The 23,088-nt window shown below is 40.0% G+C and overlaps 1 protein-coding gene across 7 annotated transcripts in view; it reads left to right on the forward strand.

Annotated features, from left to right (window-relative positions):
• Positions 1-23,088, forward strand: part of HECW1 (HECT, C2 and WW domain containing E3 ubiquitin protein ligase 1) — a 244,083-nt gene that overhangs the window by 85,710 nt on the left and 135,285 nt on the right. For all 7 annotated transcript variants that reach the window (XM_048952248.1, XM_048952249.1, XM_048952255.1 and 4 more), the window contains one exon: positions 13,647-13,754. In XM_048952248.1, the coding sequence (XP_048808205.1) occupies positions 13,647-13,754 (108 nt within the window). The remainder of the gene's footprint in view (positions 1-13,646; positions 13,755-23,088) is intronic.

Consider the following 23,088-nt stretch of genomic DNA (forward strand, 5'->3'; position numbering starts at 1 on the left):
GTTTAGGTTGGATATGAGGAGGAAGTTTTTCACCCAGAGGGTGGTGAGGCACTGGAACAGGTTGCCCAAGGAGGCTGTGGATGCCCCATCCCTGCAGGCATTCAAGGCCAGGCTGGATGTGGCTCTGGGCAGCCTGGGCTGCTGGTTGGTGACCCTGCACATAGCAGGGGCTGGAACTGGATGATCTTTATTTCTGTGATTCTATGATTCTGTGATCTGTTCTGTGCACTTGCACAGGTATCCCAAGTCTGCACTCCTGTTTAGGAAGGAAGTGTTCATGACTTTTCAGATACGACTTTCATAATGTAAACTGATACACAACTACATTTTGAATTAGCAGCCAGGCAGACTGGATCAGGAGAACCAAAGAACGTATGAGCTCTTCCCAGTCTGCTTGACAGGGGAGTAGTGTTATAACCTTTATTATTACCGCTTGTGCAGCAACACTGTCAACTATTGCATTGCTTTTGGGCAAACACAGGCCCTGGGCTGCACAAGCCCAATCTTTTTTGTGATTGTGAAATTTAAGCTGAAAGGTTAGAATGAAGCAATATTGTGTTGCGGTCAGTCATTAGACAATTTTTGTCCTTGAAGTACCAGGCAGCACGGTGTCGATCTTCTATAAATATCACTGCTGGAGCATTAGAGTTATTATTTGTTGTTTGTCTTATGGGACGTGCTGGTAAGTCCAACAGAGGCTATACCAAAAGCAGAACACAAGGCAGTTTCCACCTCAGAGGAGTTTAATCATTCCCATAGTAGTTTTCTGGGAAATATCTCTAAGTAGTGTTATATGAGTGTTGGCTTTGAAATGCATAAAAACAAGTCACTCCTACGACTCCTTTTAATGGTACCCAATAAGCTGCAGTCTTCAGAACAAAAATGTTCCAAGTCTTGGAGAAATATAGCTGATAAAGATTTCCAGAAAAATTTAAAACAAGCAAAAATGGTGTCGTGTTGTAGATTATATGTTTTAATAGAGAAACTACATTGCATTCTGGGATTGTATTAAAAGGTTAAAGCAGCACGAAAGAGGAGCAAGAGAGTCATCCATTTAGAGAAGTTCTGGCTACTTGTGCTGCAGTTACTTTTATCAAAAAATGAAGGTATCTGTTCTTTTCCCCTTCAATCTGTTCACAGATTTGTAAGAATGTCCAAACAGGCTTTGCAGAAGCAGGTGAAAACTGAATTTAGAACTGATTCTTGGAGTTCACTTGCTCATGCTCTTAGGAAATTGACTAGACAACCACTCTCATGTAAAACAGCGTAAAATATCGTGACTATGTATCTCATGCCAAAAAATATTATTGATGATGCCTGCCCTGTAACTGGGTGAAAGCATTCATCTGATTTTGTTGAAGGGTCATAAGAAAAACTCTTCAGTTGAAAGGAGATTAGCAAAACGTTGGCTCTGTTAAAATATAAGTCTTATTACTTTAAAGTAATTTAAGATTAGCCATGGTAAGATGACAGAAAATATGGGACTTCGAAAAACAAGCCTTTCTGGGTGCCTAAGACATATTGTGCCCTCAGGAATAGGAATTACATTTCATCCCTGCTAAGCTAGAACTCTGGAGATGGTCTAAAGTTCCCACTGAGCGTATATCAGATCAAAGCTAGGCAGTGTAATATCTGGATTCTGTGACAGCTTGCCTGATATTTGCGTGTGTCTTCCCTCAAGGGAGCTGTAGCATTTTGAATATCAGCAGTCTTTCAGAAACATGTCCACATGTAAACAACCAAAAAGAGTTGTCTGAGAAATTTGAACGTGACAACACAGCTTTGTTTCTATTTGGAAATCTCTGGAATTTATGAGCTTTCTTTGCAGAAAAGCTACGAGTAAAGAAAGCAAACATGAAAAAAAAAAAAAAAGATGAAGCCAAAACAAAGTTATGAATAATTAAGATAGTGTTATTTATTTGTTTGTTTGTTTGTTTGTTTGTTTGTTTGTTTATGAGATATATCACTTAGTAGCTACTGTGAGATGGATGGAATATTTGCACTTATTTATCTCAGTTTTCTCTTCCTCTGTTTTCTCTTTTACTATTACTATTTGATACTGTATGAAGTCTCTTAGATGAATTAATATGGGCTTCTGGCAGCTCCTTTAAAGAGCTATCTTATAATTAATGTAGTAGCATTTTAGCTGGTACTAGATTTCACATCTGTCATCATCTCCATATCTGATGTAGAGTACCAACTGAGAAATGTTTAAATCAAACTTTGAAGGAATTGTTTGCCCTGGTGTCTGTGCGCACTGACTTTAGGAATCGATCAGTGCTAATATTACTTGCATACAGTAAAGTCCTTTCTCTTTTGACAGTTCCTTGTGGGAATGTAAAGATTTATTAAAGACTATTCATTACGTTTTTCTTCTTTCACAAATCTCACAGGGTCCGATTTCCTGACTCTATTTGTTTTTTGACAGAGTAACAGTTCTCAAGTGTATGTAAGTAAACTAGGTCAAATGCCTTGACCTAATTAATGGCTGAAAAGTAATGTGTTGCTCCTCTGTTTTAGCCTTTGATGTTATTTCTCTCCCAAAAAGGCAAATTGCGCCGTAACCCAAGAAATCTCATTAATATCATTTAAACATTTATTTAAACGTTCTTCAGATTGATTTTAGGCTTGGAGGGCCTTGTGTGCCGTTATTGCCTACTGCATCAAATAGAAAGAGCCCTGTATTTTTCCTGCAGTTAGTCTTGGATCAGAACTTGTTTGTACAGCTATTTTATCAAACATTCTGCGCATATGAACAGTGTCACATAAGACTAGGAACTGTGGGTCTGTGCATTACAGCTGTTATCCCTGACTTCATCTCGCTCTGTGCGTTTACACACTGGTTGCTTCACCTCTCTACCTGAGATACAGCCATCACTGAAACAAAGCACTTCAGAATGTGCCTGCTTCTAAGTGGTTAATTTTATTGTTGTTGTTGGATGTTATATCATGGGGTTGCCATCTTTATAGCCTAATAGCAGATCATGCTGTTCTTTATTACTTGGTGGCTCTGGGCTGGGGCTAGCTGCCTTGGCTTGCTGTGAGCACATCAGCAAGTTTAGTTTTGTTTGGCACCTGCAGTTCTGCTCCCAGCAGTGTCCAGAGGCCACACAGCTTTCACAAAGAACAGCACCTTTTATTTCAGGAAGAAAAAGTGTTAGAGGAGCAAACCAGTCATAACAAACGATAAAATACTGACACAAATGCTGAACAGAGGAGGTAAGAGTTATCGTATCCTTTGGCACGTACATTATATATGAGTTCTTTGTTTCCACCTGGCTTGCACTCCCCTGGCTGTTCTTGGCTCTCATGGGAGTGACTTGTCTTTTCAGACTGAATCACTTTTTTTGTGTACTGCAGTTCTGTATCTAGTGGACTACTTTGTCCCACAAAACCAGCGTGTGTCATTTCCAGACCCACTGTGTATGTCACTAACCATTAGCATTTGATTCAGTTTCACCTCTTAGAGGTAGATGCAATTAAGGATCTCTGCATATTAACTACGTGTATAGCTTCTGATCCCTTCTCAGAGCTTCCAAGGTTTGTGTCTGTATTTGTCTGCTGTTGACAATGTTAGTATTACAAAACTCCTGTAAAGGCAATTGTACAGTGCCATTGTGTCTTTTGGCACAGGTCATGGTAGTCAATGGTAAGGAAGCCCGCAGGTTGCCAGTTCTTTTCCTTTCTGTATCTTGAATATGTGATAGAGAGGTGTATACTATGTGCTGAAAGATTCCCATTTTCCTTTAGTATTTCTACATAAAATGACAGCTCTGGTATTATGAAAATTTCCAGGTGAGTTTGCAGAAGAGTCTTCCACTTCAGCTGTCATCTTGAGTATCTGGAAAGGGAAGTAATACAGGCCAGGAGCATGCCAGCTTCAGGCCTCTGTGATTTCCATCATCCTGATACCCGTGGATAACACTGCTTCTGTGCAATGGGACCCACACTGCTATATATACCACACTAGTCATTAAGACAGTAACGACCACTCACTAAAACATTTTTGAAGAAATCAGGCAGTCAAGGGATACTGGGACACCAAAAGTCAGTTTATGGCCTCAGTCCTTGAAAATGCTTGATCCACGGAGCAAATTCAGACCAGTGACTGAGTAGACTCAATCACAGCATAAACAGTGGGATGCACAAATGTAACTCTCAACAAGATAAGGCTTAATCCAAAAAGGGTTGTTCTATGCAGGTTGTCAAACTAACCACATGGTTTTTGAAGGTTCGGCATGTGTATGTCATCTTAGTTTTCTAAACCTATCTAAGTCATTCCTCTCGCTCCTTAGTGTTTGTAACACTTAAGTGCACTGTTGATAATATTTGAATATCCTCATAGTCCATCATGACTACTGTAATGACTACATTTAGCTTTCTTTATCTTTTCTTATCCATTGATCTCGCCAGCCCTAAAGACATTTCTTTCCTCATTGAATTTCTACATTATAATAACTTCTAGTTGAATGCCATTTTTCAGATAAAATCACTCCAGATTATCAAGCGATTCTTTACAACATGGTGCTTCAGAGCACATGTCTGAGTTATGTGGTGCTTTTCCTTTTTTTTTTGCTGCTGTATCAGATCATAATCTTCAGTTCAATTTGCTGTCTGCTGTTATGTCTTTCAACATCGCTGTAAGTCCTTTTTTTAAGTACTGCAAATTATTTCTCCCATTTTTAATGAACATTGTTACCCTGGACAAGTGCCATTCTTGTTTGCATTTTAGATCTTCCTATCTCTGTTTATATCACGTCTTTATATTGCTTTGGCCCTGCAACATCTCTTATTTTATTATCCTTCAGCAATTTCATGGGTTCACTGTTTTCTCCTAATCCACATTTTCCTAATTGTACTGGCAAGGCTTCCACTGATTGCAACAACTTTTGACTGGCTAATATATTAAAAACAAAGCAAAAAAAAAAAAAAGAAAAAGAAAAAGAAAGAAAAGCGCCAAACCAACAACAAAAAGTTCTTTTATGTTGGATCTCACTAAATGTTGTGTATCTTCTGATTTCAGTATGCACTGAAGCATTCATGATCATTTTTGTTTGGCATCCTCTCTCCCATTTTCAAACTTTGGTGTGAAAGCTGAATGTCATTAATTGTGGAGAAAATTGTGCAATGCATAGCTAAAGTATAACTGTTGCTGTACAAAAAGCCAGATGTATCCCATCTGTCATGATTATGAGAATATACCTGGAAGTCCAGGAACATTAAATTGGAAATCTGTGTCTGGGACAGGCATAGAATCATACAATCATGGAATGGCTTGGTTTGGATGGGTCCTTAAACATCACCGAGTTCCAATTCCCCTGCCGTGAACATGCTTGTTAACCTCTAAATCAGGCACAAGATCAGGGCCCCATCCAACCTGGCCTTGAACACCTTCTTCAGACAACTTGTTCCAGCACCTCACCACCCTCTGAATGAAAATTTCCCCCTAACCTCTAATCTAAATCTCTCCTCTTTTAGTTTTAAACAATTCTTCCTTCTACCACTATCAGAGTGCGTAAAACTTGTGTCCCCCTCCTGACTATAAGCTCCTTTTAAGTGTTAGAAGGCCACAGTGATGTCTCCTCAGTACCTTCTCTTATCTAGGTTGACTAAGCCCAATCTTTCATCACAGGATTGATGCTCCAATCCCTCTGATCTTCTTCACGGCCCTTCTCTGGACCCATCCCAATAGCTTTTTCTTGTGCTGGGGTCCCCATGGCTGGAATGCAGTACTTCAGATGGGACCTCACAAGGGCTGATCACCCTTCTTTTGGTGCAACCAGGCATACAATTGGTCTTCCAGGGCTGCAGGTGCACACTGTTGACTCATGTCCAACTTCTCTTCTACCAGGACATTGAAGTCCTTTGCCAGGCTACTCCCAATGAGTTCTTGTCTCAGTCTGTACATACACCTGGGATTGCCATGATTCAAGTGCATCGCCTTGCACTTGGCCTTGTTGAATCTCGTTAGGTACTCGTGGGCCCACTTTTCAAGCCTGTCCAGGTCCCTCTGGATGGCGTCCCTTCTTTCTATTGTGTCAACAAACTCGCTGAAGGTGCACTCAATCCCACTGTCTGTGTGACTGATAAAGATGTTAAATAGCACCTGTCCCAAGAATCACCCCTGGGAGATACCACTTGTGACCAGCCTCCACCTGAATACAGAGCTGTTGACCACAACCCTCTGGCTGCAGCCATCCAACCAGTTCTTTATCCATCGAGTAATCCAGTCTTCAAAACCATCTCTCTCCAATTTAGAGATAAGGATGTGGTATGGGACCGTATCAGTGGCCTTTCAGAAGTCCAGGTAGATTACATCAGTTGCTTTTCCTTCCTGAGTTGATCTTGGACATGCTTTTCTCTTATACTGGGAGAGACTCTGCTCTCCTGACTTCCACTCAAAGGTTCAGAGACATGAGAAACTTCAGAAGCCTGAGTGTCAGTGGTGACTGGGACAATGAACTTGAGTAGCTCAGTCTTTTCCATCTCAGTTCAAGCCAGTTCTCCCTTTTCATTTATCAGAGGGGATACACTCTCCTTTGCCTGTCTTTCTGGCCAGTGTACCTGTAGAATCCCTTCTTGTTATTTTTCACATCCCTTACCAAGTTCCATTCCAGACATAGCTGAAATAGAAGTGAAAGTATACTTTATATCCTGTCCTTGGTGACCAAGAATTGTTGCAACTTTGCCAACTCTTACTTTGTTTTAGTATGATCCTTTTTTCTTCCTACCTCGACTTTCCTCTGGTCTTTCTCTTGTTGTGTCTTCCACTCATTGCTACTCTCCACACATTGCTCACATTTTTTAACTCTGAGCTTACCCCCTATCCACTTAAAGAGAAGTAATTTTTGTGGAATTAAAATGGAACCACTCCTAGCAAAATCATGTATGTAGCTCTTAGGTCAAGGACTGAGCTTACAACACCAGTGAAGAATTAGATCTTTACTTTCTAGAACTCTTCTAGAAATTAGAGGGCATTGGATGCTATCTGTAACTTGCAGTATGGTCACTGTCCTTTTGTCATGTTAATGTGCCTTCACCAAAAGCACTCTGAGTTGAGACACAATAAAGCAATGTGTAATTTGAAATGAAGGGAGCATTTCCATCAGGCTGAATTTTACACAAGCTCTGCATTTACGAGAACAGTGTTGTATTTTCATCTTATACATAAATAAAAAGGCAATTGAAATTGGCAAGTGAATTAACCATGATTTTTTGATCCAGATTAGAGCCAGATTCATTGCTGTTGAAATCAATGGAAACATTCCTATCGACTCCTGTAATTATAACCATTATTTGTGAACGCTTATTGTGATATATCTGTAAATAAGAAATTTATCATCATTTTACATTCTTCTTCAAATGATAAAGTCGGTGGTAAGTGAAGAAAGTGAAAAAATAGAAAGCTTATCCATGGCTTACATTTGTGTTATCTTGCAAAATAGTTTTAGTTTATTGACATTCTGTGCTTTACAATGTCCCTTTCCCAGCTTTCTATGCAGACTGCAAAACAGATCAACCAGAGCTAGACTTCTTTGTACAGAAGACATTTTTAAAAGCTTTTTCCTAAGTGTGTAAGTCTGTGATTATAGTATAGACATACATATTGACCAGAAGCACTTTTAAATTGGAAACTAAAGCAGATTTGTTCAACTAAGGACTGTAAAGCCTTCTGTAATTTCAGCACTGCAGCATTTCTTATTCATAAAGGATCAAGACATGAAGTGTGGTTTCTATTTTTGTGCAGTAATTGCACTGAGTGTGCAGAAAGCAAGTGTTGCAATATGCGATGTTAAATCAAATTAAAGATGGATAAGAGACTGGAGTATTGTACCAAGTTCGGGAACCTGTCTGACATTGTGTTCCTCTCAAGTGTTAGGTATTTTTCTCTTTGAATGGAGCCCAGATTATTCTGCAGTTATTGTCCTTGGAGAATATGGAAAGATAGACTAATCATATTTATCCACAAAATACTGTACGGGAAGGCGCACTGTTTTTTCTTTTACCCCTTTAACCCAAACTGACCAAAAGGATCGCTCTGCTGTTTGTACTTTGAACTACCTCAGTTCCTCTGAGGAAGATGTATCCGCTCTGTTTGTGTCTTTCTGGGTATTTCAGACAAGCTTTCAAATACCGAGGGCCTGCTGACAGCATCTGGAGTTCCTGCACCATATTTTACAGACCTTTTTGAGGGGTGGCTTTTATCAGCTTTTCCTAATTCCTCTGAAGAACAGCACGCTTTTTGTCAATTGTTTAGTATCTTTCATCTGAAAGATAGCTTTCACTGGTGACAGCTCTTTATCTCACTACGGATTGCACTTGTAAAGTATGTTGGGATCTCTCAGCATGGAAGCAAAAGTGCAGAATATTTTAGCAGTAAAGGCTGTGCATGGAGGTATTTGTTTCTGTAAGGACAAGCAGTTTGTCGGAATTGCTGCTGGTTCCCAAAGCACTTGCTAATGTTTGTCACTAGAGTGCATTGGTCCTTCTTTCTGCTCCTCAGGCCCCTGTGGCCCAGCACATACTCACTCATCACCTTCCCCTATTCTTCCAGGGAGATGTGAGGTGCTGGAGGCTTGGCTGCCTCTGCTCCAGCCCTGACACAGCTTTGGAGGTCTGCAGCCACTTCTCCTCTCAAGGCATGTTGGTTGGCTGGCACCTCTGTGCCCCAGGAGCAGGGCAGGCAGAGAGCACCTTCTGCCAGCAATCCCTCCAGCCCACCTCAGCTGCCTGCGCAGTCACTGTCTCCAGCCAATACTCAAAGAGTCGTGCATCCTCAATGCTCCTTCACGTGGCCATTTTCTAAATTAGCTACCCATTTTCCATCTGAGCAAATGAGCCCTCAGATCTGAGGGTGGTTGCAAAGCGTTTGCTTTTAGTCAGGTGGGCCAAAACCCAGCCTATAGTAGGAATTGCCAGCTGAGCAGAGAGTTAGTGAAAAGGTTAATCTTATTTCAGAAATAGAGGGAGGGAGATCCATTACAGTGCTTCATTGGAAAAATGTCAAAAGCCATTAGCTGCTGGCTGAAATATATGAAAGGGTGCAGCATTAGCTCTGCTCTTCATTCTGTCTACAGGTGAAACGAGGCATTTCACCATTTACCTTTGGGAATTAAGATGCAACATGTTTTTAAGCTCCGTTCCTCGGTCACTGGAATTGTTGGTAGAAATACAAAGTATTCTTTTTACTTTGCACGTATCTATTTTCTGTTTTGGTGTCCTGTTGTCTCCACACTTACATATGGTGTGCTGTGACTGCTATATATGTGTATATTTATATATATATACTCATACACAAACATATGCAAATATATGTAGTGCTCCAGACAGCTGTGTATTTTACATACACTCTTTTATTTCTCTATGTGCAATATTTGCATCTGGGAAGTAGCATGCCTGCAGTAGTAGCACTTGTCTAAACCTGATTGATAGGAAGTATTTGTACATTCCGGTCTCCTGAACAGTTTCAACTACTGTTATTTTCATATTTTCACCTTTCAAAAATAGATCCTTTCAAAAACTGAAAGATTTCCCATTTGGACCTGCATATACTTTTTCTAGAGGTAAATTTTGTTTGGTTCAAAAATCCCAGCTATCTTAAATTACTACTGGACTGAAAATAGTTTTCTTTCTCTATACGAAAGAGGTACCATGTTTTTCAAAGTATACAGACAGGACATCTAGCTGGAAGAAGGATCTACATGCAGGATTTTTAAATCATGAGACTCATAAACATGTTTTACTGTCATTATAAATTTAGTTACAAATTCCTTTCCTCCTTGCCCTGATCATTTATCATTCAGATAGCAAGCTTCTTCACTTTGTAAGAGCTAAATAAACAGTACCAGCACACTGTTGGTTTGTTGTTTTTTTTTCTCATGTTGCACAAAATGTGTGATGTGTTGGAGTAGTACCTAAATGGTCTTCTGCTTCTGCTTGGGTGACCTGCATATTGCAGAATGCTGGAAATTCACCTTAAGGCATCCTTTCTACTGCCCAAGCCTGTATTTTATCAGTGGCTGCTGTCTGTGAGTGAATGTCTGTATGTTTTCCCTGACACACTGTGCTACCTGAACTTTTCCTTTGGACACTGTCTTTCTGAATGTTCCCTTCTCCGGGCAGGAGGCAGCGTGGAGACATTAGCTTGTTGGTGAGACCAGCTGGTCTCTTCTTTCTCATGTCCTCACCTGTTAGCTGTAATTGTAGAGCAGCCTGCGTCTTCCTTTCCTGTGTTCTCCCAACTTGAGCATGCAGATGAAAAGCAGTCTTTTTTCTTAGATTGGCTTGCCAAACTTTCTGCCATTTCCATAAAAAGATGAGTGGGCTTTCTGTAGTCATCCCCACTGGCTCGTCTTGCAATACAAATGTAATTTGGTTCGGGTATGGGCAGATGCTGACATCTCTGTCAAACTAGAGAGATTGTGTGACGCAGAGCTTGTGTAGCCATTATGCCAGCTGTGGGAAGCAGACAACAACCAGCCCAGTGTATGAGCCAGCTGGCCCCAACAGATAGTATGTGTGAATACAGCATTTAAAAACAGATTCTGGGGTCTCTTGTGCCGCTAAACTCTTGCCTAGAATGTCTGTGATTTATTAAACAAAGCCACCCGCTTTAGCTCAGCTAAGCCTTCTTAAGCAAGACTGATATTTTATAAACAGTAATTACTCGTGCATCTTAATAACGTGGCAGACGTTGGAGCCTCTCCAGCAGCTTTCAGAATCTAAATATGACAAATAAACATCACAAGAGATGAAACTAAGAGCAGCAAGCCTGAGATGAAGGATGTACTCTGTACATGGTCAGGGTTGCAGGCTCCAATTCAGCACAACGTTTTGGTGTATGGTCACCTGTAAGTATATAAAGCATTTTCCCTGCCAGACCACAGAGGACAGCTCACACATTTAAGTCTTCTCAGGTGCTCCTGCTTCCCAGAATAAAGTGTATAATAGTGGATAATCTGTATCTAGGGTGGTCCTTACTGAAGTAGTCAAAGCTAAATACTTTCATCTTTTAAATGGGATTTGACATTTAAAAGAGGACAAAATGATCTATAAAATACAAATGAAGAAGAGAATTTGTACCAGAGTTTGAAAGGTTACCATGGGAAAGTACTGTGTAAATGTGATAAAAAATTTCTACTTCTACAAAGAGCAAGAGAAACAGCTAATGAAATAATTATCGACAATTAGCAAGTCAGTAAAGGGAAAATGTATTGCAGAAAACACTGCTGTTTATAATTATCCATTGCAATCATTAACAACCTCTTTAAAAGGTTTTCTTTTGTAAATCCCTCAAGAGAGCAACACTAAATAGTTCAGTTTTGGTAGCTCAATTATCGTCTGCCTTCCGTAGCATAGCTATGTAAAAATAAAGTAATAACATTGGTATCTGCCTGCTGCTTTATTTTTTCAGTGAAAGTGAAGCTTTCTTCAATTTAAAAAACTTCTCTGTTTAACTTTATATATATAGTTGAATACTACGTTGCTCTTTGCATATATGTATTTGAATAATACCTTGCTCTTGAAGTGTCTTGACTTTGTATGCCAGTCAGCAACCTCCAAAAGTGCTGTGCTTGGTTCTATATGACAGATAAACCTGCCTGTTGATACAGACCTCTCTGGCAATGCGTTTATTACTTTGTATTGTTTGTCTTGTTTCTGGAGGTTATTTCAGTGTCCATGTCAGTGTGACAAGCTGAGCATTCATGGTAGCCTTGAGTGCAGGAATGGGAAATCCTGTGGCTGTGGTAGCTCTGGGCACTGCTTTCATGACTCTACACCACCTCATGCTGCTCCATGCATCCAAACAGGCTGATCAGAGCTGGCCTCAGATGGTCTGTAGAGCTCTGCATCTTGTCACATCATCACTCCGTTCTCAGGCACGGTGTCCTTCATTATGGTGGGATCTTCATTTTTTCATTGACCTATGTGGTAATGAAGTGATTCATGCCATGTTTATGTTAATATATTTTATTCATGCCGTGTTAATCTTGATGTATTTTAATACTGGATTTAGTGGATCATATTTTTCTTAGGTTTTTGTGAGACCAATAATGAATGTAATAGTCTTTGGAACAGAATTGCAGCACCCATGTAGGGCTTTCTCAGCTGTGAGGCTGACTCGATTAGAGGATGTTTCTGCTGTGTCTGTCAAAATTAGAGCTGCCTTCCTTGCTGAAAGGCGGTTGCTCGCTGGTTCTGTGATCTCAGCCTTCCACTTCGTTCAGTGCTTTAGCAGCTCACAGCAGATCCACGGATCTGAGTTGCAAGGCCATGGCAGGGAGATATAACATTACCAGGAGGTCTGTTGCTTCAGCCTCTGAGTGTGAGGCCATTCCAACCTGCTACAAGCCTCTATCCTTAAGTCTCAAATGGTCTGTAAATGACTATTTTATTTTTTGCTGTGCTGTTTACATTTACTAATTATCAAAACCATACACGCTGTTTTACTATGGTGACAATGTGTGCATTTTTGTTGGCTTGAAAGCTAGTTTAAGCTCACAAGCAAGCAGGAGCCATGTCAGGGCCTTGCTAGTTGCTCTTTATCTGTTGAATGAAAGACCATCAGGAAGCAGACCCTCACCTTGAGGCCAGAGTATGTTTGTTACCCTCTGTACTGGATAGGGCTTGCAGATTTATCTTCAAAAGAGTTGGCTGACATGGTCTAAATTGAAATTTGAAAGAAAACTGAAAATTAATCAGTGTGTACAGTCATAAGGCTGTGCTTCAGACTCACTGCCTGCCCCACAGTTATTTGCACACAACCCTTTGCATGCAAGGCGGTTGCTTTCTCAACCTTCAGCCTGAAAGCTGTCAGCAGCTTTTTATAGCTCACTTGTTGATACAGACATCTTTGAAAATTAGCATAGTAGTCTGACAACCTCCAAGTGTCCCAAAAAGCTTCAAGTGGACAGCACTTTGTTACCAGTCATGTGGTTTTAAGGAAGGGCCTGGGTATTTTGGTGCACTACAGGTTGGCTGAGGCAGCATGTGCCCTTGTGGCCAAGAAGGCCAGTGGTATCCAGCAGTGAATAAAAATGAGCGTGGCCAGCAGATCTAGGGAGGTGATCCACCTCCTTTACTCTCCCTGGTGAGGCCACATTTAGAATACCGTGTCCAGATCTGGGCTCCCCAGTTCAAAAAAAGACAGGGTGCTCCTAGAAGGAGTGCAGCAAAGGGCCACAAGGATGAGTAAGGGCCCATATGAGGAAAGGCTGAGAAACCTGGCTCTGTTCGGCCTGGGGAAAAGAAGACTGAGGGGAGATCTGATTAATGTTTATAAAGATCTAAAGGCACATGGATGAGGCCAGGCTCTTGTCGGTGGTGTATAGTTATAGGAAAAGGAGTAGCGGCTAAACAATTATTTTTAATTAGATAGGGATTGATCTGTATTAAGCAAGATGTTTTTATGTTTGAGAATTTCATAGGGATGTAGCTTTCAAAATTACATCCATGAAAAACTGATTTTAAGAAGAGCTGCAATGATTTAAAATATAAATGAATGAGAAAGCAAATTTCTTAACATGTGGTGCCAAGCTGTCTAGCAGCCGTGGTATGTTCTGTAAAGCCAGAGGCATAATTTTAGCCTGACTCTCTGTTATGCATATTGTCACAACAGTTTATGATACTGTTTTCTTTGTTCGTAGATGAAGTCTTGTCTGAAAACTTTCTGGACTACAAGAACCGTGGAGTCAATGGCTCTCATCGTGGTCAGATTGTCTGGAAGATTGATGCCAGTTCTTACTTTGTGGAGCGTAAGTATTGTTTCAATTTTACCATAGCACAATTCAGCCTTTGCAGAAAGATAATTGAATTCCTTGTCGAGTTGTTCTTGTGATTGTGTTATGCCCAATATATCCTGTAGGAAAGGCCAAAAATGTTACCATAACTTTGAACGCATTAAGAGGAACTGAAATGCCCTATGAATTAGAAAAACGTGGCTTCTGCAAGAAAATAAATCTTGTGGGTATTGTCTCGCTTGCATATTTTAACTTTTTAAATACAGCTGTTGAAAAATATTTAATCAGTCTGCTGTTATTTGAACATTGCCATTAGCAGTGAGTGGCATTTACTTTAATATAGTGTTAAGAAAAAGAGCTCCAGGACATAATTTCATTTCTGGAAGATTCACACTGTCTTTGAGCTGGAAAACCTCATTTTGGGTCCACCATATTTGAATAGATGCAGAAATCAAAAAAGGATTCAGTCTGGTTATTGTCTAGCTTGCTGTAACTGCGTGTTGTTACACTTATATCAAAGTAATGTGATTGCAAATTAATTGTTCCTCATTGTATTCATGTATTGTGCAGGGTGTCTGATGCAATGCAGTGTAACACTTTCCCACCCTTCTCTTAATAGTCAAATGCATAGACACTGAACTCTCTTGTACAAATAACTGTGTACTCCCTTCAGAAAATTAACATTTCCAGACTTTGCCATCCCACATCCCTGATCAAAGTGAGCCTGATCATTGGAGTCCTTTTAAAGAGTTACTGTGCGCTAGTATGAATGGAATTTATGGTCTCTAATTTCCACCAAAAAACGTATGCATTTCTTTGGTGAGCATAAATAGGGTACGCAAAAGTCTGAACTGAGATTTATAGAAAATATCCATGGGAAAGGGCTGCAGGTATCCTTAAGGAGTCAAATGTGAAGGAGCCTAGCATTCAGCAGTTACACTTTTTCAGTTGTACTGAATGTTTTCAATGATCCACCTTAGCCTGAGCAAAATTCAGAGTTGTGTGTAAGCATATAAGAATTGCATGGTAGTCAGACGTACCTGCTTAAGACTGTCTGAACTTGAGGGCAATCAAGGGAATCTTTGATAAAACCTGAATTCTGAAAGAGTTAGAAAAGATATGAATTATACTTGATCAGATTCATCTCTGATTTTGACCTCAAGCATCAAGAAGGATGCAGCATGCACACATTTTACAGAAATTCAATTTTAGAAACATCTTCTCTCTTCTCAGTATGAACTATTGCTAATGATCTGTAATTCACACTTTTAAGTTGAGAATATTCTTAAAGATTGAAGGAAGCTATTGAAAGAGTATCTGTGGATACAAGGCGTGTTATGATTGTTCATATCCTGTATTTTAAAAAATACATTGCTGGGAAATTGTTTAATATACAAGAACTTTGTTTTTACTTGCCCTACTTTTAGAGCAGAAATACTTGATAGGATCTAACCTTTAAAATAAGATTAATTTGCAACTGCTCCTTTGATCTTCAGTTATCAATCCGTGAAACTGATTGTGCTTACTTTTCACTGTGAAAGAAGTGCGAGGAGAAGATGTAATATTGTAGAACAGGGTTTTGAAGAGGCCTTAGTGTCTCAGTTTATGGATAAAAGCAGAGGAGAAAAGAGTCAATGTGAGAACTCCTTAAAAGAAAGTCTCTTCAGGTGGGCCACGTTTCATTAAGGGCTCAAGTGCACAATTAATTATGGCCACATAATTAGTTGTCTCTGTTAACTGAGACATAGTAACTGTTGTTAATTGATTTTGTGTATATTCTTTAATTGCCCTAATATGAGAATACACAGCTTAGCATAGCCATCCCTCACTGACACTTAAGACTAAGTCATACTACGCCGTATTTGGGCTGCTCATGCTTGATGAGTTGCTGCTGCTTGTTAATTTGTTATGCTGCCAACCTTAGCCTATGAATCTCTGCCCTGAGATTATGTCCCATCAAGGACGAATTATTGCCCTGTCCAGATTTAAAATAGAAGACAGTGAAGTAGGAAGTAGTAAATAACAGCACATGTAAATACACTCAGTGCTGCTTTACCATTGAAATAAGAAGTAAACGCAGTGAAAGAAGTTGATGCATATGAAACATATTTATATAAAAGCATGTTTGAGTGCTCCTGCTCATTGCTGAGAATTATGTAGGAAATTACACAACTTCGTAGTTGATTAAACGTTATGTTGAAAACTGCAGTGGCTGATGGTTTTCTTTGTTTTCTATCCAGAGACAACTGTGTAGGCCACCTTCTTTCAGACTCTTTCTTTTGCATCTTTTATGTTTGCGCAGCACAGGAATGTTGTGACATTTTCAGGAATCAGAAAGATACTGATCGTCAAAATCAATCTCATCTCAGAAACCTGCCTCCTTTTTCAGAAACTACCTTGGGGACAGGACATTTGTTCAGCAGTAAAGCAGTGTAAGAATTGTCATGTTGGTCAACAGTTAACCTGATGTGGTATCCTGTCGCCAAAAATAGCCAGTGATGGAGATTTGGAAAAGCATATAGAGAGAAGTGTTAATAACTCTCCCAGCTGGAGTGCTGAGAGTTTCTGTTAATATGTTGCTGAAGCACTTGCTGCCTTACGCTGTTTTTTTATTTACTAGAGGTCAAGGGATATAACAGGTAGCTAAGAGCCAGCAATTCATTTCAAGGTGTCCGCATTTTTTTTCTATGCATAACGTTATGTTTCCTTTAACTCGATATTGATCGGAATCTTGCTTAGCATTCATTCTCCATAGAACAGAGCAGCTTTCACTTGCAAAGGTAACCCTTCATTTCTGTGTTTACTTTTGCCGGTAAATACCTGTACTTTGCTATCTGTTGTGAGTTAACACTGGCAGTTTATCAACTACACAGTGCTTTAGAAAAGGTTATGGTAAACAGTGCAGTGTTTGGCCCATTGTAGCAGGGAAGTGCCATGATAAAGGGGAAATCATAACATGGCCAAATGAAGAATGAATTCTACACAAGTTTAAATTCTAAGTTCCCAAAGCCTTAAGACAGACAGCTTGGTAGCTGCTGTTGGAATGTATAAAGATTTTACATTTTTTAAAATGTCACTGTCCTATTGAGGGATTACAGGAATCATTTGGTCTGCCCTCAGAAGTCAAAGTTTTCCTTTATGCCAGCAGCTAGTCTTTAGTACACCCCAGTGGGTGTCTTTCAACATTTGAGAAAATTACTGTTATGCAGTTTCCAGCCCCTTGAAGTGAAGAGCTTAATGGACATTCACAACAGAAATCTTCCTTCTATCAGATGCAGCTATAATGACAGGCAAAAACCATTGACCTGGAGGACTCACTGTGGGAGAGGAGACTAGCCATACTGTGAGAGACACGTAGAAGCACATCAGGAGTGAAGGACACAGAGAAACGTGTGGCAAGAGATTGAAACTGTTTTTTGTGTAAACTGCACTGCTTGTACCTTTATAGAACTGAAATTCTGCGATTTTGGATGTTGAGCACATAGTGGGTTGTGTCAGCTGTTACACTAACGGTTGCTTATTCAGGTATACTTACAATCTCGGTTAAGCAAATGCTTTTTGTTAGGTGGGTCTGTGACAGTGCCTAATAGATTTCTCATTTTGGTACACATCTCTGTGTTTTGGGGGGACTTGGTTAATAGATTTTTCTTTTCAAGTTTACTGATAGCCTGGTTTAAGACCACCTAGGGAACTCTTACTTTTCAAAACAAAAGTAATTTCTTGATGTATGCCTATGCATCATTTTCAGATACCATGGCATTTTTAAAAAAATTGTTTGTTTGTAGTGGTCTGTTTTTTTACCTTGGGAAGTGCTTAGTATCTTTCCCAGAGATGCATATGCCTTTCTAGTTTGCATATCACAAACTCACAATATAGAGACAGATATGTGACTGTGCAAGCCAGAGAGAGAACTGCTTCCAAATTACAGTGTGAATGCAGGCAGAGCAGAACTCATCTCCTATTAATACTCAACAAATAAAAAACCTTAACAACTGCAGAGGCAACAACATGCTATGTCCAGTTTTGCATTTCTGTGGAAGCTTAGCAATTCAGGCTTTATGACAGCCAGTGATAAACAGCAACCATCCATGGTAAACACAAATTGTTTGGGGTTTGGGGAGAGTAAAGGGGAGGGAAGAATAGCTACGTGCCATAGGCATGTGTACTTTGTGTCGAGACTTGGAGGGCACTGCAGTGAAAGAATGAGCTTGTCATGGGTTTACCAGGAAAGTAAGCATGCTCTACTTCGTTGGAATTTGTGGCACAACTTTTTGGCCATATATACAACAATACAAAGAGAGAAACCATTTCACTAAGGGGCAGTGCAGCCTTTTCCCGTAAGCACAGTGTCAAACTGTTGTATCTCTAAAATTATGATACAAGTTTTGACACAATTCAGAATTACATCAAAGATAGTCAAATACCTGGGACCTCTGTTAACCCATGAGACTTTCAGCATGTCATTTTGTCAACCAAGAAAACAGTTTCCAAATGTGGAAGCTTATGCAGCCCTTGATTTACTACATTTATTACTGTTGTAGCTGCATTTTTATCAAAAACAGATGATAGGCCTTTCAAAGACCAGATATAGTTATTTATTCCTATTGGTCTTGGGAATTAAAAGGGATTTCATGGTAAAAAGGGCATTCAACTAAATAAGATAGAATTCTGAGAGTTTTTGGTATACCTGCAGACAAATGGTAGTCAAGGGCAAATAATGACTGGCTTATGGTCAATATATGCTATGTATGTGTGCATTTATGGAATATGAACATAAAGAGGAGACAAAACTGGTATGTAATCAGCCCTTTTATCTGAGGCTCCTTCTAGAAAATCTATATGAGGCAGCTGATTTAAAGGCCGCTTTCAAAGCACAAATAACTGAAGGATGTAGCAGCCTCAGAGGTTTCCAAATAAATGATATGCAGTCGTATCAACAAACGCTGTAATGAAGCTGAAGTCTTTTTAAAATTTTTGTATTTCAAGGCACATACACTTCACTGGTGAAAGTGTACATAAGCAAACTAGACTTTAAGGACTTAAGGAGATCATAGATGATACAACTGAAGCAACACAAAAGTATCATCTTCAATGGTGATAATAAAACTAAATTGCAGAATAGTTAAAGGTGTCAAAAAAAAAAAAAAAAAAAAAAAAAAAGGATATGAAGCAAAAAAAAGACATTTGTATCCAAAAGGGCACATTTACTGTTTGCACATGTACTAGTCTTTTCAATGCTTTGTGGTTATTTTCTACCCTACATAAACACATCACACTTTATATTCCTCTCTCATATTTTCTCAGCCCGATAGCTCTGTAGTGATTTAATACTTCCCTTTTAGGCTTAGCTCTGGGAGAGAACTGTCTGATCCTGGCTAAAGGCATTTCCAAGTTCAGAGTTGTGATTCCTCAAGAACCCTTTGTTTTGTGTCCTTTGCTGAGCCCTTTAATCTTTGTCATCATTTTATGTTGCTTTTTTATCTTACGAAGTCTTTCTGTGCCAGGATTGTAGCCAGCAACCTATCTCGAATGGGAACACAGGTCAGTTCCCACAAGATAGGAGGACAGGAGACAGCTATTTCTTAGCTTCCTGCTTGATGGAACTGTGGCAGCTTAACTGTGAGACTTTTCAGATCAGGTTTTCCTCCATCTTCCTCTCACTTTCTGCAGCATTTTTTGACACTTGGACATACTTTGTTTGTACTGTGGAGATGGGGGCTGCTTGTTTATTTGTGGAAGGGGAAGTAGATGCTTGTGTTGCAGCATGTGTGCTTGGTGACACCAGGCTGGGACAGCCTGGCTGGTCCCACACTGCCTGCTCTCTGCTTTCCATTGCAGCTTACGTGCCATGCTGAGACTGAGGTGAGTGCTTGGTTATGCCGGCAGTAATGGTTTCAGAAAGTTCTGCCAGGGTGAACTGGAAAGCTTTAAATGAGAATTCTTGATCTTAGGTACTCTGAAGTCATAGTGTATTCTTCACAGAGCTGCAGACCATAGCTTATTTTGTTAGCCACTTAACATTAAACAAGTTTGGCCATTCTAACAGTGCATCCAAGACTGAACCTCTTGTATTTCTTGAGGCAATGGTGAAGGATGGCAGTGACATTTAATCACAATTCTAGTGCTAATTACAGTGAGTTCTGGAGCATTTGGGACTTGGTTTGGACCAACAGATCTTTTTTGTTAACTTTCAGGTGGTTTTTTTTTTGGTGGTGGTGTTTTGTTTTTTTTAAATGCAGTAACATCTAGTGTCTCCTGTGAAGAGCAGATCTGCATTCTTTTCTATATGCTGAGATTGTTCCTCTCCTAAAGAGCTTAGGCCGGAGTTTTCAAGGCATTAAGTTCAGTACAAATGTTTGAGGGCTAGGTTTCAAAGCTGAGATAGGGAAGATGGATTTAAAGCTGAGGGTTAGAAGAAGAGGCATGGAGTGAAGAAGTGACTTGCCAGTGCAAGAGTTACAACTGCAGATAAGACTTCAGTTTCCATATTCCCTGCATAGTGTCTCATCTGCTATTTGAGGCCATCTCTACTCTGTTTGCAGTCTGCACTATTGGGAATTACTTAGAAGTTGTACTCTGAAAATGATGTGCCTGACTACATACTGCATTTTTTTCCTTTTATTCTTTAGAGATCATAACTTCTGAAAGCTCTTCTGCCATAAAGAGTGGAGAGGGTGTCTGTAGGGCTCTTACAGCTTTTTGTAATAAGCCTGACAAAAGGTGGCACTGAAAGAGCTAGAGTTTTTCCATTCTTTTCTGTTCTTCTTTTTTAAAGCCAGCTGTGAATACGTTGGATGGACCTGTTTACCTTCTCAGATGCTGTGAGGGACAGCACTAATTTCTCTTGCAGTCTGACAGCCCGACTCTTGCATAGCTGATCCACTGCCTACAACAAAGACTGAGCTTTATCAAACTGCTTTCCACCTGCTTGTTTCCCTGCAGCTTGTCCTGTCTCATGTACATATGCAGAAGGGTGCTGTTGTTCAGGTGCTGCCAGGTGACCCCACAGCTCCACCGCCAGCTCCGCCTGGTGTTGAACACCTTGAGCTCAGTGAACTGGGTAAAACAGAGCGTGATGGGAACAAATGCCAATATCCTTGCTTCAGAGGGGCTGTTGAGTGCAGCAAGGAGGCCTGTCCCCCAGTTGTAAGCTAGTGCCAGGTATTACCTGAAGCACCCTGTGTACCACCTGCGGGAGACGCAATGCCCTGTGATTTCAGAGCTTGGGTAAAGATAGCTGATAATAAGAGGGAGAAGTTCTCCTTCACTTACAGTGTTGTTTCTTTCGTCTCCGTAGTTCACTCTGTCCAAGTGGGTGTTTGTCTTGCTCTGAGCTTGTTGTTAGCACCCTTCATGAGAAACAGATAGGGACAGGGGCAGGCAGCAGCTCTGCCACTGCCAGGAAACTGAAAAGAGATTGTGCATCCTTGCAACAGTTCTCAGTGAAATGGTATCAGGAGTTGGGAATGCCTTGAGCCTGTGTTTGTGGGCAGCTGTAAGTTCTGATTTGCTCTGCTCTGCCTCGTTCTCTCTTCTCTAGTCCCACTGAAGATATCAGGTAGGTACTGGGCATAATGCCACAGGGAATAGCACATGCTCATCATGTACCAGCAGTATCCTCAGACACATTGTACTTGCTTTTGCTTCAGAACTCCTGCCCATAATGTATGGTTTTGGTTTTTTTTTTCCTTTAACTTCTGTGTCATCCAGGAGGGTACTTGAAGAAATGAAGAGGGAGTCTTGAAATGCAGCAGTGTGGCTAGCAACTGTATCCTTCTCATCTAGTATTTGAGCAGTGCCTGAACAGATACGGCTTTAATTCTTTGAACTTTGCATGTTTGTATTCCACAGAATGGGTGCTGAAGTCATCTCATAGTTTATTTTAATGGATCTGTATGGCTTAGGTAATGTTTTGTGATTGATAATCGTTCTACTACTTTTAGGAAGAGATTACAATGTTATCTCTGATCCACAAATTAGTCTTTGCCAATGTGAAATATTACTGGTGATTCTGGTTAGATGGTGCTGTCTAGGGATTTGGTGAAATTGCCATGGAAGATGGATTCCTTCTCTTTTTCATAGGGCCCTGTGCTCTTCCTTGAATACTTCCACTGAACACGTTTCTGAAGCTGCTACAAGCCAATAAATTCCCACTGAAATCAATAAGAAGTACTGGCACATGGCATCTGTGTTCCTTCAAGCTCAGCACCTTTCACGTGCAACCATACACAGAGAGCCCAGGTGCAGATTTTGATCCAAGTGGGGATGTTTTCTTTTGGTAGAAAAATGATGAGGTTCATGTAGAAGGTGAATGCAGTGTAAATGGGAAGCAGCTGTGATTGGAAGGGTTATCAGCACATGAATCCAAAGGTAATTGCTCCAAAACAGTGCTGAGCTAGCAAGCCTCGTTTCAGTAATTGTCCTACAAATTATGAACAAACAGAAAACAATGTATTCGTGTTTTTAAAATTAGGGTATAAATTCAGTTGATGGATCCAAAATCTTTCAGGAGTCTGCCTTGTTGATGTAAGATCTCAGCACCACTGAACTTGAATATTCAAGATTACAGACACTGGAACCCAGAGATGGGGGTCTCAGAGCAAAATGTAGTAGGTTGCTTCAAGGGCTTGCCTGAGTGAGCAAACTCAGTGGGCTATCTATTGACCAAGACAATAACTAGCTTAAAAATCCTGTAGAATAGATCAATGTCAATAATTTACCATTTATAAATTTGGTGGATTTTATGGTTTTTTTTTTTGTTTTGGTTTGGTTTTTTTTTGGTAATCCTATTATATTTTACCATCAAAATAATTCATCACTACGGAACTTGGAATCTATGTATTAAAGAAAGCATTTTTCTTAGTTTATGGAAGCAATGAACTTTCTTTCCATCTATTGAAAGGCTCTTCTATATCTTTCTGCAGTGGTAAAACACATCAAGGGCTCTTTTTAAGTGGCACAGAAAAATCTCAGTATAAAAGGTAAAAATCTCAGTATAAAAGTAAAAATCTCTTCACACAATATCAAAATTTGATTGTAGCCCTGCTGTATCATTGTCCAGTTTTTGCCAGCTACAGAGTCCCTTGTGTCTTGTAGTGGTTACAGCAACATTTATCCTACTTACACGAGGCATTTGGGCAATTTTAGTAGACAGAAAATCATCTGTGACCTTCCATGAGGGTTTTACCTGCTGCGAGCAAGCAGAATTTTATCTATGATGTAGTGCTGTAGTAACTCATCTTGCTTCTGAAAAAGTGCATAAATGATGGAAGGAGCCGTTTTGGTATTCATCTTTCTTGCAGACTAGTTAGTGAATCTAGCTTTAACTTATTCCTCATCCAGGATTTCC

This window comes from Lagopus muta, chromosome 7, assembly GCF_023343835.1.
Source record: "Lagopus muta isolate bLagMut1 chromosome 7, bLagMut1 primary, whole genome shotgun sequence".
NCBI lineage: Eukaryota > Metazoa > Chordata > Aves > Galliformes > Phasianidae > Lagopus > Lagopus muta.